The 14,310-nt window shown below is 33.8% G+C and overlaps 1 protein-coding gene across 4 annotated transcripts in view; it reads right to left on the bottom strand.

Moving 5' to 3' along the window:
• Positions 1-14,310, bottom strand: part of LOC114337853 (uncharacterized) — a 38,788-nt gene that overhangs the window by 2,230 nt on the left and 22,248 nt on the right. For 3 of the 4 annotated variants that reach the window (XM_050656781.1, XM_050656780.1, XM_050656779.1), the window contains 6 exons: positions 12,226-12,381; positions 10,722-10,859; positions 10,434-10,541; positions 8,935-9,102; positions 4,977-5,114; positions 832-1,224 (listed from right to left, as the gene is read on the bottom strand). In XM_050656781.1, the coding sequence (XP_050512738.1) occupies positions 832-1,224; positions 4,977-5,114; positions 8,935-9,102; positions 10,434-10,541; positions 10,722-10,859; positions 12,226-12,381 (1,101 nt within the window). The remainder of the gene's footprint in view (positions 1-831; positions 1,225-4,976; positions 5,115-8,934; positions 9,103-10,433; positions 10,542-10,721; positions 10,860-12,225; positions 12,382-14,310) is intronic. The other variant, XM_050656782.1, reaches the window with a different exon arrangement.

Raw genomic sequence — 14,310 nt, forward strand, 5'->3', positions numbered from 1 at the left:
TAGGTAAGATGAATGAACCATTCTGAGAGAATAAAGATACTGCAACACACACACACAATGTGCGCAGTGACGTAAGGCAGGAATTCAATGGTCAACTGGGGTTTGAAGAAGAAAAGATCCTAAAACTAAGATCAACAGAAAACTGTTGGCCTTCGTTGAGGCCACAGAACTTATTATACTTTAAGGAAAAAACAAGATATAGTAAAAAGGCCTTACAACTAAGTGCCAGAAACTAACAAGTGTCGCATGGTTTAAGAAGAAGAACAAACTGTGCCTCCAACCTTTCCCGTCCCGCACCAATCTTCTCTAGGTTCTCACGTCTAGCAAATTTATCACTTCATCCGAATAACTTTTCTGTGGCCTTCCTTTGCGCCCTGCATTTTACTATCTAGGGCTTTTTCGGTAATCTTTTAGTTTCCATGCACATTACATGAATAGCTCATCGAAGTCTCTGGACTTTAACGAATTCGTAGATCGGTGTCTCTTTGAGCCGTTGGTAGAGTTCATGGTTGCTCCTGCATCTTCAAACTCCTTTTTCCTTGATGGGTCCAAATATCTTCCTTAGGCAATCTACTTCTCTAATTGGGAAATAAGCCACAATTTAACTTAAATAATAGTAAATTAGTAATAAGAATAGTAAATTACATAAATGCCACAAAGAAATAGCTTCAAAACAATATCTAGAATTTTTTCTTTTACATTCTTAGAATGCATTTATTTAATTATTTGCCTACAGATAAACATAATTTTAGTATTCCATGTTTATAGGAATAAAATAATCTTTATTTATAAAAATCAACAAGTCTTCAGATAGTTTCAGTCAATATTTACCACCAAGAACTATTCCTCCCTTGCCTCCTCCTAGACCGCCTCCTCCGCCAAAACCGCCTCCTCCACCAAAACCACCTCCTCCTCCAGCACTTCCACCATGACCTCCTCCCAGGCCTCCTCCACCTCCTAGTCCTCCTCCATGACCGCCTCCTTCAAGACTAAAACCACCTCCGTCTCCAGCACTTCCACCATGACCTCCTCCTCCTAAACCACCGCCGCCTCCAGCACCGCCACCGTAGCCTCCTCCGCCACCACCACCTCCTCCGGTTCCTTTTCCAGATCCGCCAAATCCGTCATCATCGTTATTCTCAAATATAATAGGTCCAGTCTTTCCAGAGCCTTTGCTACCACCTCCTATGATTTCTATTGAACCGGTGGCAAATCCATCACCGCCTGTATGAATAATTACAAATTTTGTTTAAGAATTCTTGTCAATTTATCATTTCGTTAGTTTACACCAATAAGAAGTACAATAATATTTACAGCAAATGAGCAAATTATGGAATAATTATTTTTCGATTCATAACAACAATTATTATGTGTAGCCCACATAATCAATGAGAAACTGAAAACGTTCCTACAAAAGGAAGTACTCCAAGAGCAAACTGGATTTACCAAAGCTAGAGGCACTCGAGAACATCTTCTCAAAATAAAAAAAATAATAGAAAAACCTAGGGAATTGAATATCCCACTATAAATTTTTTGATTTATAGATTATAACAAAACGTTCGACAGGGTTAAATGGCAACACGTATGGCAGAAACTAAAAGAAGCAGAAGTACCACATCACTCAATTTCGCTTATGACTGAACTACACAAACACACTACTGGAAGAGTTAAAGTGCTCGACACATTCTCAAACGAATTCCATCAAGAAGAAGGTCCAACATATATGGGGAGCATATTATGCGAAGAGCCCACGAATGATGGGAAAAGTACATCTCAATAAATGGACAAAAATAACCTACGTTTCACAGATGACACAGCAGTTCTTGCAAATAGTCAAGAATAGTAAATTGATCTCATTCGACTGATTGAAAATGAAAGTCAAATATTTGGTCTGCACTTAAACATATCAAAGACAAATATCATGATAGTGGATAGACTACATAACAATAATCCACACAAAACCACGATTGACCGGTTTGAGCTGGTGAACTCATACTTATATCTGGGTTGATTAATCATAAACAAAGGCCCGCTACAGAAAGAAATACAATGTAGATGTGATCTGGTAAAAGTCGCCGTTAAATAGATAGTTAAAATTTGAAAGGACTTAAATTTCAAGAACTCTAAAAATGAGGTTGATCAACTGGATATATAGTCAGTATCTCATTGCTGACATACGGATGTGAATCTTGGACCCTAAGACAAGTGGAAAGAAGAACACTAAAATATTCTATGGGAGAAGAATGTTACGAATTCTATGGATCGACCATAGGACAAATAAATCAATTTTAAATGCCCTAAAGGTCAACAAACAGCTAACTCCAGCAAAGTTCATCTCCATCAATTAAAATACTTTGGACATGTTATGGGAGCAGATACAGAAAACATGGAAATTATTATTTTTATTAAAAAAAGGTAGAAGTCTGAAGATCACGAGGAAGATCCCCAACAAGATGTATCGACCAAATTATAGGAATGTGTAAAAGACCTATGCATAAGTTAATAAAAAGAACAATATTGAATATGAACAAAATCTTTATAAGCGATTAGGCGCAAAATTTCGGCTCCAATGCTTTTTAAATCCATTAATTTTTTTTGAATCCTGAGAAAATTAAGAATAGCCCAGTAAATGAAGGGGGAATAAGGCGATACCTTGTAATTTTCAGGGGCAACTCTGAAATTAATGAAAATTTGGATTTAGCTTCTACTTACCCTCCACTTCAAAGTTGAAAATGTGCCGTTGGTTGCTTTTACTTCGGGGGTGACAGTCACCCCTTCTTAGGGGTGAAAAATCGTATATTCAAGATAAGACAGGAAATGGATAAATTGACTGATCTTAAGCAACTTTTTTTTCTATAGAGTTTTTTATGTAAGTCAATACTTTTCGAGTTATTTTCCATTGAAAATGTTTATTTTTCGACAAAAAAACTACGTTTTCAGACGAATTTTCGCAAATAACTCAAAAAGAAAATATTTGATCGAAAAAAATATCCCTAGCAAAAGTGTAGCTTATAAAAAACCGAAAAAAATGGTGTATCAGTAAAATTTATCAATCGAGTAAAAACAAAGTTGTAGCTCATGAAAATACGTTCTTATTCGTCTAATTCCAAATCGAATATTTCAAGGTTAAATCACCGAAAAATTAAGCACTTTTCGGGAAAAAACCCATTCAAACTTTTTTAAAGTATTTATAAAAAGCTTTATTTTAATTGTTTATAAAAGTTTCCAGCATTAAAAATAAGCGAGTTATGCTCAAAATAAAGTTGGCCCTCTTTTTTTTTGGTAAAAAAATCATGAAAATCTCCCCGTGTTTAGCTCCCCAAATGAAATTAATCGCTACCGCTTTACAAACAATTTACTTACTTATCTATTTTTATATGATCTGTCAGTCTCACCGGTTTAAAGTGCTTATTTTTGAAAGGGTTATAGTTGAAAAAGCTTGAACAGGTCACTAATCACGAGTGTATGCAAATTTTGAGCAGCCATATCTTAACCAATGTTTGTCTTACGGAAAAACAAAATGAAACTAGCATATTTATAATAGCAAAACCTACATTTTTTTACTCTTTAAGATTTTTCTTATCACTAATACTTTTGAAGTTATTTTGAAAAAAGGAAAATATTCAAAAAATTTTCCAAAATTTTTTTTTACTATAGAACTATTTTTTTTAAATAAGCACTTCAAACCAATCAAACTTACAAATCGTATAAACAATACATATACAGTTAAAATAAATGGTAAAGCGGTAACGATTAATTTTATTTAGGGTGCTACATAGAGGGAGTTTTTCACGAGTTTTTTTACCAAAAAAAGGGGCCAATTTTTTTTTGTGTAACTCGTTTATTTTTGATGTTAAGAACTTTTGTAAAAAATAAATATAAAGCTTTTTTTAGATACTTTAAAAATGCTAATAAGCTTCTCTCGAAAAATGCTTAATTTTTTGGTGGTTTAGCGTTGAACTATTCGATTTGGAATAGACGAATAAGAACGTATTTTTCATGAGCTACAACTTTGCTTTTGCTCAATTTATTACTGATACACCATTTTTTTCGTTTTTTTATAAGCTACACTTCTGCTAAGAATATTTTTTTCGATAAAATATTTACTTTTTGAGTTATTTGCGAAGAACGTTCTAATAACGTAATTTTTTGTCGAAAAGTATGGAATAAAATAACGTTAATAAAATCAGTTTTTTGGTAAAATTGTGGCTTATTTCCCATTGAAAATAGTTGAAAAGTATGGACTCGCGAAAAGTATTAAATCGATAAAAACTCGAAAAGTATTTAAAAAACTTTATAGAACGAAAGTTACTTATAATCTGTCAATTTATCCATTTCCGGGCTTATTTTAAACACGCGTTTTTCACCCCCCGAGAAGGGGTGACTGTCACCCCCCAAGTAAAAGCAACCAACAGCACAAATTCAACTTTGAAGTGGAGGGTAAGTAGAACCTAAATCCAAATTTTCATGCAATTCGGAGTTGCCCCTGAAAATTACACCCCATAACGGTCATTTATTGGGCTAAAAGTGTTTTTGAAAAATTTAAACGCAGAATTAAAGATTACATTATCAGCGAGGGCCGAAAGTCCCTGAAACTTCTATAATTTTTATTTTAATAAGTTACAGGGGTGAAAAAGAAGAGAAAATTGAGTGATTTTTATTTTCAAATATCTCATTCAAACAAAAATTTTTATTTGTTCTTCGGTCCCTTACATTAAAAATAATTATTAATTTTCTAAGGATTCGTAAAAAATTGCATTTAAAACGCATTGGCCCAAAATTTTGCGCCTACGCTCTAAAAAAGTAATATATGTATAATAAAGATACACAACATTTATAAATAGTTAAATCTAAAGATCTTATTTAGATATAGAATTATAATATTAGTCTATCTGTTTAGGTGGGTGTATGAGATTATTACATAGAATCAAAATCGAAAAAAAGTATATTTTTTATTTTATTTGATTCTAACTTACTTCCACCTCCTCCGTGACCTCCTGAGCCGCCCCCACCATAACCTCCTTGACCTCCGGCTCCTCCGCCTAATCCACCTCCCAAACCACCGCCATATCCACCACCAGCTCCACCCCCTTTACCGCCTCCGCCTCCATAACCTAAAATAGCATTTTTAGGTAACGATAAAATATTTTAAAATTCAGTGTCTATAAATTACTATCAAATCATCATTAAGGTAGGCGAGCTCAAGCGGGGATTTTGCGCGTTACTCGAGTACGTCAGAAAATCACATATGGGGAGAAACCTTGTACCCTGTAAATGTACCCCTACGATATATGGACTTTTAATACAAGGGCGTGCATTTAGAGCAGTCCGTAAAAAATCTATAATTAGAATAATTAAAAAAACGTCAGATTAAGACAAGGTAAGTTAAGTACAGTTGAGTCCGCGATTCTTTACCCGTACGTCATCATTTAAAACATACGAAATAAGTCGATGATAAGTCGGAAATTGAAATTTACTAAACGCAACAGCAAGTCGCTTACTGTCACTTGCAGTTGCGTTTAGTAAATTTCAATTTCCGACTTATCATCGACTTATTTCGTATGCTTTAAATGATGACGCACGGGTAAGGATTCGCCGACTCAACTGTACATGGAGAAGAGTGGCTATTTAAAAAATCTGACGATTTGAGCGGGGCGTAAGAAAATGGACACATTTCACAAAGTTTCACAAAAAAAGCGAATATTTCGGGAAATGAAGATTAGATCGAAAAACTGCAAAACACGTGTTCAATATTTTTCAAAAATAAATCGAATGACACCAAGCACGACCCCACGGAGGTGGGGTGGGGTAAAAATGAGTATAGTGGATTCGTTAATCTGAGAAACTGTCTAGTGATGTTAGTAATTTTTTTTGAGAAGGTAGGTTGCTAGGCGTGAATGGAAATTACTACAACACCAAACATACCTGCTCATAGCCAAAATTATTAATAGTAAACAGACACAAATACGATAAACCTTACGCCAATCAATAATTATTTATTTACACCTTACAACCTTGGAATTGATAAATTATAATGTATTGATAAAAAATGAGAAATTTATTTATTGTACAAAATAAAAATATTTTGAAGAAATAAATTCCACAAAATTTTATGAGTTTATTATACACTTCCACTATTTCCAATAATTCTCATTTTTTAATGAAAGAGTAAGTTGATTTGAGCAAGATTTGAGCAGTTAATAGTGTGAGGTACGAATTTTGTTGTTGTATGTTTCCTATTCCGAATGTGTCAAAATAAATCTCGTCTGAGCGAATTCAGTTTAATTTTTATTTGAGTAATTTTTTCGAATTATGGCTAAATGGCCCTATAATCGGAAAAATCGATTTTTGGCAATGGAATATTAGACTAAAAAATGGAAAATCCTCACTTAAATAGAAAATTGAACTGTTTTTGATTTTAGGACCTAATCTTCATAACCCAATAGGTCCCCGTGACGCTTTAGTAACTGCAAATTTAGTATCCAAGGCTCCGCTACTATTAAGTAAATGTAGTTCTTCTGTTCTTATTTGAATATAGGCGCGACTATTAAAATTAGAGAGATGCTTACATATAGTCCAAGTAATGAAGCTTAAAATAGGACAAAACCTCGCAATTTTTACAGAATGGATTGATTTGCTTGAAAATTTGAGAATAAGTGGTGGATAGTCCAAGGATCAAAATCTATATGAGGCCGAAAGGCGCTTTTATCACGAGGGTGGTTGCCACCCCATCTCGGGAGTGGAAATTTTTTATTTTATTTTGACCGCAACAGTTGGCAAAAACATTCATTCTAAGCAAAAAACGTTCTATACATTTTTTTTGATAAAATTAATTGTTTTCGATTTATTCGCTATCGAAAGTGTTAGCTTTATATCGAAAGAACCAATGTTTTTAATCAGTTTTCTGCCAATAACTTAAATAATTTTCGTTTTATCAAAACATGTACCTTTTGAAAAAATAAACAAAACCCTTTTCTTTAATTTTCTTTAAGGCCCATAGTAATCGAGCTAGACTTTATTATATGTAAGGTCTTCTTTTTCAAATGCTAAATATTGTAGTTTCAAAGTCAAAAGACGAGAAAACTATGTATTTTTCGAGGATTAATCCTTTTAAACTAATTTAAAGTATTTAAAATACCTATCTCCAGAAATAAAAAAATTTTCTCTAGCTCAAAAATTAAGTGACTTATAATAAAAAGAATGTCAGTCCCTATTTTTTTCAGCGAAAAAGTGATCGGAAACTTCCCCTACTTACTACCCTAATTAAAATTAGTCATTGACCTTATCTGCTCTGTTTTATTTATGTACTATTAATAGGTTCTAGAGGTTTGACCGGCTTAGAATGATTCTTTAAGCAAAAATGGAGTTAAAAGCGAATAACGTAGTAATTTTTGTAGTTTGGTAAAAAATGCCCTTTTCTTCAGAATAAAGAGATTAACATCAGAGACACGAAAAGATATTTTAATATAAAATTGTAGTCTGCTTAATTCCTAAGAACTTGGTTTGCAAGAATTTTTTCTACGGCAAAAATTGAGTAAGCTATTGACAATTAAAAATTATAATAACATGCAAAAACCACCTTTACCTATCCTGTCAAACTCACCTCTTTTTGCGACTGAGGATTTTAAAAGGATTTAATTTTAACAGCCTTATAGATCTCGTAAAAAACTATAAAATTCTTTTTTACCAAACTTTCTAGGATAAAAAATATAAAGTTTCGGTTAAAAAATCAATCTATTTTTTTGAAAAAAAAAAAGAAAAATCCAATTGGAAGCATAATAATGTAAGTTAGCGGTGTTTTAAGTGATTGGACTTCCTCACTCTTCTTTATTTATGTATTATTAATAGATTCTAGAGGTTTGACTGGCTGAACTGATTAGTTTTTAAAAAACTGGAGTTAAAAGCGAATAACAAATTTTTGTATTTGGTAAAAAATGCCATTTTCTTAAAAATATAAAGATTAGCATCAGAGATACGCAAAAATGTTTAAATATGAAATTATAGGTTATTTAATTCCAAAGAACTTCGTTTGAAAAAAATTTTTCTACGGCAAAAATTGAGTAAATTGTAAATGAGTATAATTTCGAAAAACATTTATTTTTTCGATGTAAAACTAACACTTGATAGCGAATAAATCGAAAACTATTAATTTTATCAAAAAATTGTATAGAACATTTTTTGCTTAAAATAAATGTTTTTATCAACTTTTGCGGTCAAAATATAATAAAAATTTCCACCCCCAAGATGGGGTGGCAACCACCCAAATAGTTTCAGCGGCTTTCGGCATAATATACATTTTGATCCTTGGACTCTCCTCTACTTATTCTCAAATTTTCAAGCAAATCGATACATTCTGTGAAAATTGCGAGGTGAAAAGCTTCGGTTCCTGGACTAATAAGCTCTTTTAGCCTTTTCATGGAATGGGAAAAGTTTTTTCAAGACGGACGTGGTTCAGCTGATTTTTAATTCTGGAACGACATGATTAACTTGATCAATGAACTCGAAGACAGTTACGTACCTGTCATAAGCAATTTATATTATTTGGACAAATTTCTTAGAAAGCATTGAATCGTCTATTTATTAAACGTGTGGAGACTTTCACCTTATTTAGGTGATAGACACACGTAGTCTTAAAGGTATCATCATCCAAAGAGGTGTATTAACCACAGAAAACAAATCTCAATGGGTTGGCAATTTTACAATACAGAATAGAAGTACCAATTTGGGGATTTTGACGAGTATTATTTTGTCACTGTAAATCTTTTTTTCACGTATTGAGCTCAAGAGTTAGTGCTCCGAATTTTCTGGGAATTATTTATTTTTCGAAGAGATTGAGTCTTGTTGATTATAGGATGAATATTTCAGGGATTCGTGATGACTAATAGTCTCGTTTTTCTGAATATTTGGCGTGAAAATTAATAGTAAGAGATATACCTCCTGAACCTCCTCCTCCTGAACCTCCGCCTCCATAACCTCCTGAACCTCCACCTCCATAACCGCCTTGGCCTCCTCCACCTCCGCCAAGACCACCTCCTCCGCCTAATCCACCACCTCCTCCAAGGCCACCACCTCCGCCATGTCCTTTACCGCCTCCACCATATCCTAAAAATTAATTTTATTATATAGGTGTAATTCAAAGACATGGAGTGTAAATTTTTAAAAACTTTTACAAAAAAAAGTACAATGGTGACAAAGATAAATCATATGCCTTTAATTAAAATCATGATAATAGAAGAATATATGTATAAACATTTTCAATTTCTTTGCAATCCGAAAATGCAGCAGAATTATACTCTAGTTAAATCGGAGAGTACAGGAAGAGACTATACCGGTTTCGGGGATTTTTTCCCCTCATCAGTAGTCCCATATCCTCTTCTCTCCAATTCAACTAGGTATTTCGCTTTGGGTCTTTCCGGATTGCAAAGAAAGAAATGCCGCGGATATCGTAGAGACATCTATCAAGAAACAAAATAAGTTATCAATCAAGTAGCACAGAAAACGACAATAAATATTGTTCTCATACCACCAGATTGACAACAGGTGACACTTTTCTGGTTACTACCCCCGTGATTTTCAAAAATTATAAATCATACCGGTGCCGAGACGAAATTAAGTTGAGGGAATTTTAAATAATTCACGTCCCATCTGCTCAGCGTGGTAAAAGTTCCAAAGAGAAAGATGCCGTAGTACTCCATAAAAGAGTAAATGAATTAAACATGACTTGAAATGACTTGAATGAAATTAATTGAAAATGTTTATACATTTTTAATTCATTTACTCTTTTGTGGAGTACTAAGGCATCTTTCTCGTTGGAACTTTTACCGCGCTGAGCAAATGGGACATGAATTATTTAAAATTCCCTCATCTTAATTTCGTCTCTGCACCCGTATGATTTATAATTTTTGAAAATCACGGGGGTAGTAACCAGAGAAGTGCCACCTGTTGTCAATCTGGTGGCATGAGAACGATATTTATTGTCATTTTCTGTGCTACTTGATTGAGAACTTATTTTGTTAGAAGAATATATTTTAATGAAATTCATGTGTACTTTAATTTATGTGTGCGTTACGCAGGTTGGAAATCGTTATGTGTATTTCTGAAAAGCTGTATGAATAGTTGATTATTGATGACTTTGAACCATCCCAGAAGATATATTTAAGAAGAACGTTGTTTTTATCTTGTTACAACTATCTTTCCTTGCATTATAAATCGAAGCAATTGGTATTATATTATAGTATGTATAGTATACATATAGATCTTGTATTATTGTATATACCTAATTTTTTCCTATGTTATCCGAAAATAATTAAAAGTTAGAAATTAATTAGAAAGCTAAAAAAGTTAGATTAAACAGACCCATGCCTGTTGACCCATGTTGACCCATGATTAAACAGACCCAAAACAGGTCAAGTTTAAAAATCATGAACACCTACCTCCTGATCCGCCAGCGCCTGATCCACCACCACCGGCGCCTCCGCCTCCAAATCCTCCTCCTCCGCCAATACCTCCGCCCCCTCCTCCGCCTTTACCGCCTCCATACCCTAATATTACAAATTAACATTTGTTAGGAATTTAAAAAACAAATCTACTTATATTTTTACATCTGTCGTTAGGATTTAAAAGTAGAGAAGAAACTTTAGCCCGTTTGATTTATAAATCTGCTTTTAAAATCTTCGGATTTAATGCAATCAACTAAGTAAGCATATTAATAAATGTATTACCTCCTGATCCTCCTCCACCATATCCTCCAGAACCGCCTCCACCGTAACCTCCAGAGCCACCTCCTCCTAGTCCGCCACCTCCGCCAAGTCCTCCTCCTCCACCTCCTCCTAATCCACCACCTTTACCTCCTCCGAATCCTATAAGTGGAATAGATTTTTTAGAACACAATATACTTCAATTTAAACACCGACAGAGTTATTATGGGTGTACCCTAGTATATGAAACAAATAGAAGTCGTCAAGTACCAAAGCAAAATTATTTTACTCTTTGAGTTCTTATTGAGCCGTATACAGCAAATATTTTTCTTCTGCTTCTTTCTCTCTTTAAGCAATTCTGCTTGTTAATCGCCGATTTCATCAGCCTTTGAATTGGTTTTATAGATCCATCAGCCATTATTGGTTTTTTAATGGCTTTATAGATTCTTGATTTTGTCTCAGTATTGATATGTTGGTTTTGCTGTATAGTTTTAGTAAGGCATTTTTCCCGTCTGTTTGCTTTTCTATTTGATCTCTCAGTTCTGTCTCCAGATCTTCTTCTTCAGGTTCCATCTTCCATCGAAGATTGGAAATATATCATGGCTATGCGGATCCTGTTGACTACCGATCTAAGTAGTTCTCCACTACTGTATTCAAACCATTCCCTCAAGTTCTTAAGCCAGGATATTCTTTGTCTTCCTCCATTTCGGTTTCCTCGAATGTTGTCTTGCATAATATGTTGGAAACATGAGTATATTTAGACTCTCTTTACATGTTCTCAAATTTTCATCTTTTGATAGGTAATATTATTTCTGTTTTATTTCCTATCCTTCTCGTTATTTCCACGTCTTTATTTTTAGATGCACTTGTTTTAGTGACTACGCTTCCAAGCCATAAATAAGAGTTAAAAACACGTAAACACGTAATACAGAAGCATCGGTAGGAGTAGTTCTAACCGTATATCCCGACAAAAAGAAACTTTTTGTCGGGATATACACAAGCTATTTAAATACGTGTCTTAATTTCTCTGGTTTGGTTTACATTTTGATGTTATCAACGTTTATATATCCACACGCTTAATTACAGTACCTTTAGTAATCAATTGGTTGATCATGCATTTAGTTTTCTAAAAATTCATCTTCATCCTTATTCATGACAGCATGTCAGCATTCATTAAGGCGATGCCTTAACATTTTGATAATCTTTGTTGTTATCCCTAGTTATTACTGTATCGTCTGCAAAACGTAACTTATTTAAAACTTCTTATGCCACTTCACCAGTAGGCAGAGAATCGAGGTTTCATGGAACGATACTCCCCTTTACTTATCACGATGGTAGCTTAATTTGACTTAGTAATCCTGTACTTGTACTGCTGCCAGCGCTGATATTTTAAATAAGTAATAAAAATGCCAACTAACACCCTTTTCATTTCTCATTTTTCTTTTCTCAACCAAATTTTTCGATTATTTGAATGGCAGATATTTGTGTAAAATATATACATAAAGGATCATTCCAAACATCAACAAACCTCCAGATCCTCCTCCACCGTATCCACCTGATCCGCCTGATCCGTATCCTCCTGAACTGCCACCACCGTGACCACCGGCACCGCCACCTCCGGCGCCTCCACCAAAACCACCTCCATCACCACCACCGAATCCTCCTCCCTTTGAACCTCCGTATCCTTAAAGAAAATTAAAATTGTCAGAATGACTTCATGTAAAATTAAAATATTTTGACTTATATAAAAGTAATTCTGTACAAGATTTCCATCTACTATTACCAACACCAGTTTTAGCTCGATCAAGGAACACAAAAATTTACGAAAACCTCCAAAAAAATAAAGGAAGGATGAAAATTTGGGAATGGGTAGTTGAAATTGTCTATTATTATATAGGGTGTCCCAAAAGTAGCGGAACGGTCGAATATTTCTCGAAATAAACACAGTATCGAAAAACTGAAAAATACGCATTTAATAATTTTCAAAAATCTATCGAATGACAAAAAACACGACCCCCCACTCCACCCCCTAGAGGTGGGCGGGGGTAAATTTGAAATCTTAAATAGAAACCCCAAGTTTTTATGTCAGATTTTGATTCCTTACGTAAAAGTAAGTAACTTTTACTGGAGACATTTTTTTGAACTATGAATAGATGGCGCTATAATCGAAAAAAACATTTTATCCTGATGTCATAGGTAAATAATAGAAACGGTCTAATATCTCGAGAAATACACTTTCAAATGATAAATATAAAAATATATGTATTTAATATTTTTCAAAAACCTATCGAATGGCACCAAAGACGACCCCTCACTCCAAAACCTGGACGGGATGGGGGGTAACTCTAGAATCTTAAATAGAAACCCCCATTTTTTATTGCAGATTTGGATTCGTCATGAAAAATTAAGCAACATTTATTCGAAACAATTTTTTGAATTGTTGATAGATGGCGCTAATAAATAGTCTTTTTCCAATTATAGCGCCATCTATCAACAATTCTAAAAAATGTTTAAAATACATGTTGCTCAATTTTTCATGATTAATCCAAATCTGCAATAAAAAATATAGATTGCCATTTAACATTTTAAAGTTAACCCTCCACCCCACCTGTAGTGGGTGGGGTGGAGGGTTATGTTTGATGTTAATCGATAGATTTTAAAAAAATATTAAATACATGTTTTCTGGTTTTTCATTTCAAAGTGTATTTCTCGAGATATTAGAGGGTTTTTACAATTTACCCATGGTATTAAAATAAATTATTCTTTCCGATTATAGCGCTATCTATCCACAATTCGAAAAAATGTCTCAAATAAAAGTTGATTACTTTTTTATAAGGAATCAAAATCTGCAATAAAAGCTGGGGGTTTCTATTTAAGATTTTAACGTTACCCCCCACCCCACCTCCAGGGGATGGAGTGGGGGATCGCATTTGGAGTCATTGGATAGATTTTTTAAAATTATTGAAAACGTGTTTTTCAGTTTTTCGATCCGATGTTTAGTTCGCGAAATATTCGACCGTTCCGCTACTTTTGGGACACGCTGTATAAGAGAAAGTTTACAATTCTACACCCCCTCCATTTTACAAAAATGGAGGGGATTACCCCTGCTCGGGAGTGAAAAAATATACATGCAAAATAAGTTCGGAATTGGATAAAATGACTAATTATGAGCAACTTTTGTTCTATAGAGTTTTTTCACTAAGTCAATACTGAAAAAAAAAACATGTTTTTGGAGAGTTTTTCGCAAATAACTCAAAAAGTAAGGATTTTGTCGAAATAAATATTCTTAGCAAAAATATAGCCTATAAAAAAGTAAAAAAAATGGTGTACGCATGAAGTCTGCATGCCCACCAGCAGCGGAGTTATAGCTAATGAAACGTAGGTTCTTACTCGTCCAATTCCAAAATCGAATATTTCGAAGTGAAATGACAAAAAAACGGAGCACTTTCCTGGGAAAACTCATTAAAACTTTTTTAAAGTGCTTAAAAAAAGGTTAATTTTTGTTTTTTAAAAAAACTTTTACCATTAAAAGTAAGTGAGTTACGCTTAAAATATTGTTGGTCGTTTTTATTTTTTGATAAAAAAATCGCGAAAATCACCCCCTAATTAGCAC

Source organism: Diabrotica virgifera, chromosome 7 (genome assembly GCF_917563875.1).
Source record: "Diabrotica virgifera virgifera chromosome 7, PGI_DIABVI_V3a".
Taxonomy (NCBI): Eukaryota; Metazoa; Arthropoda; class Insecta; order Coleoptera; family Chrysomelidae; genus Diabrotica; species Diabrotica virgifera.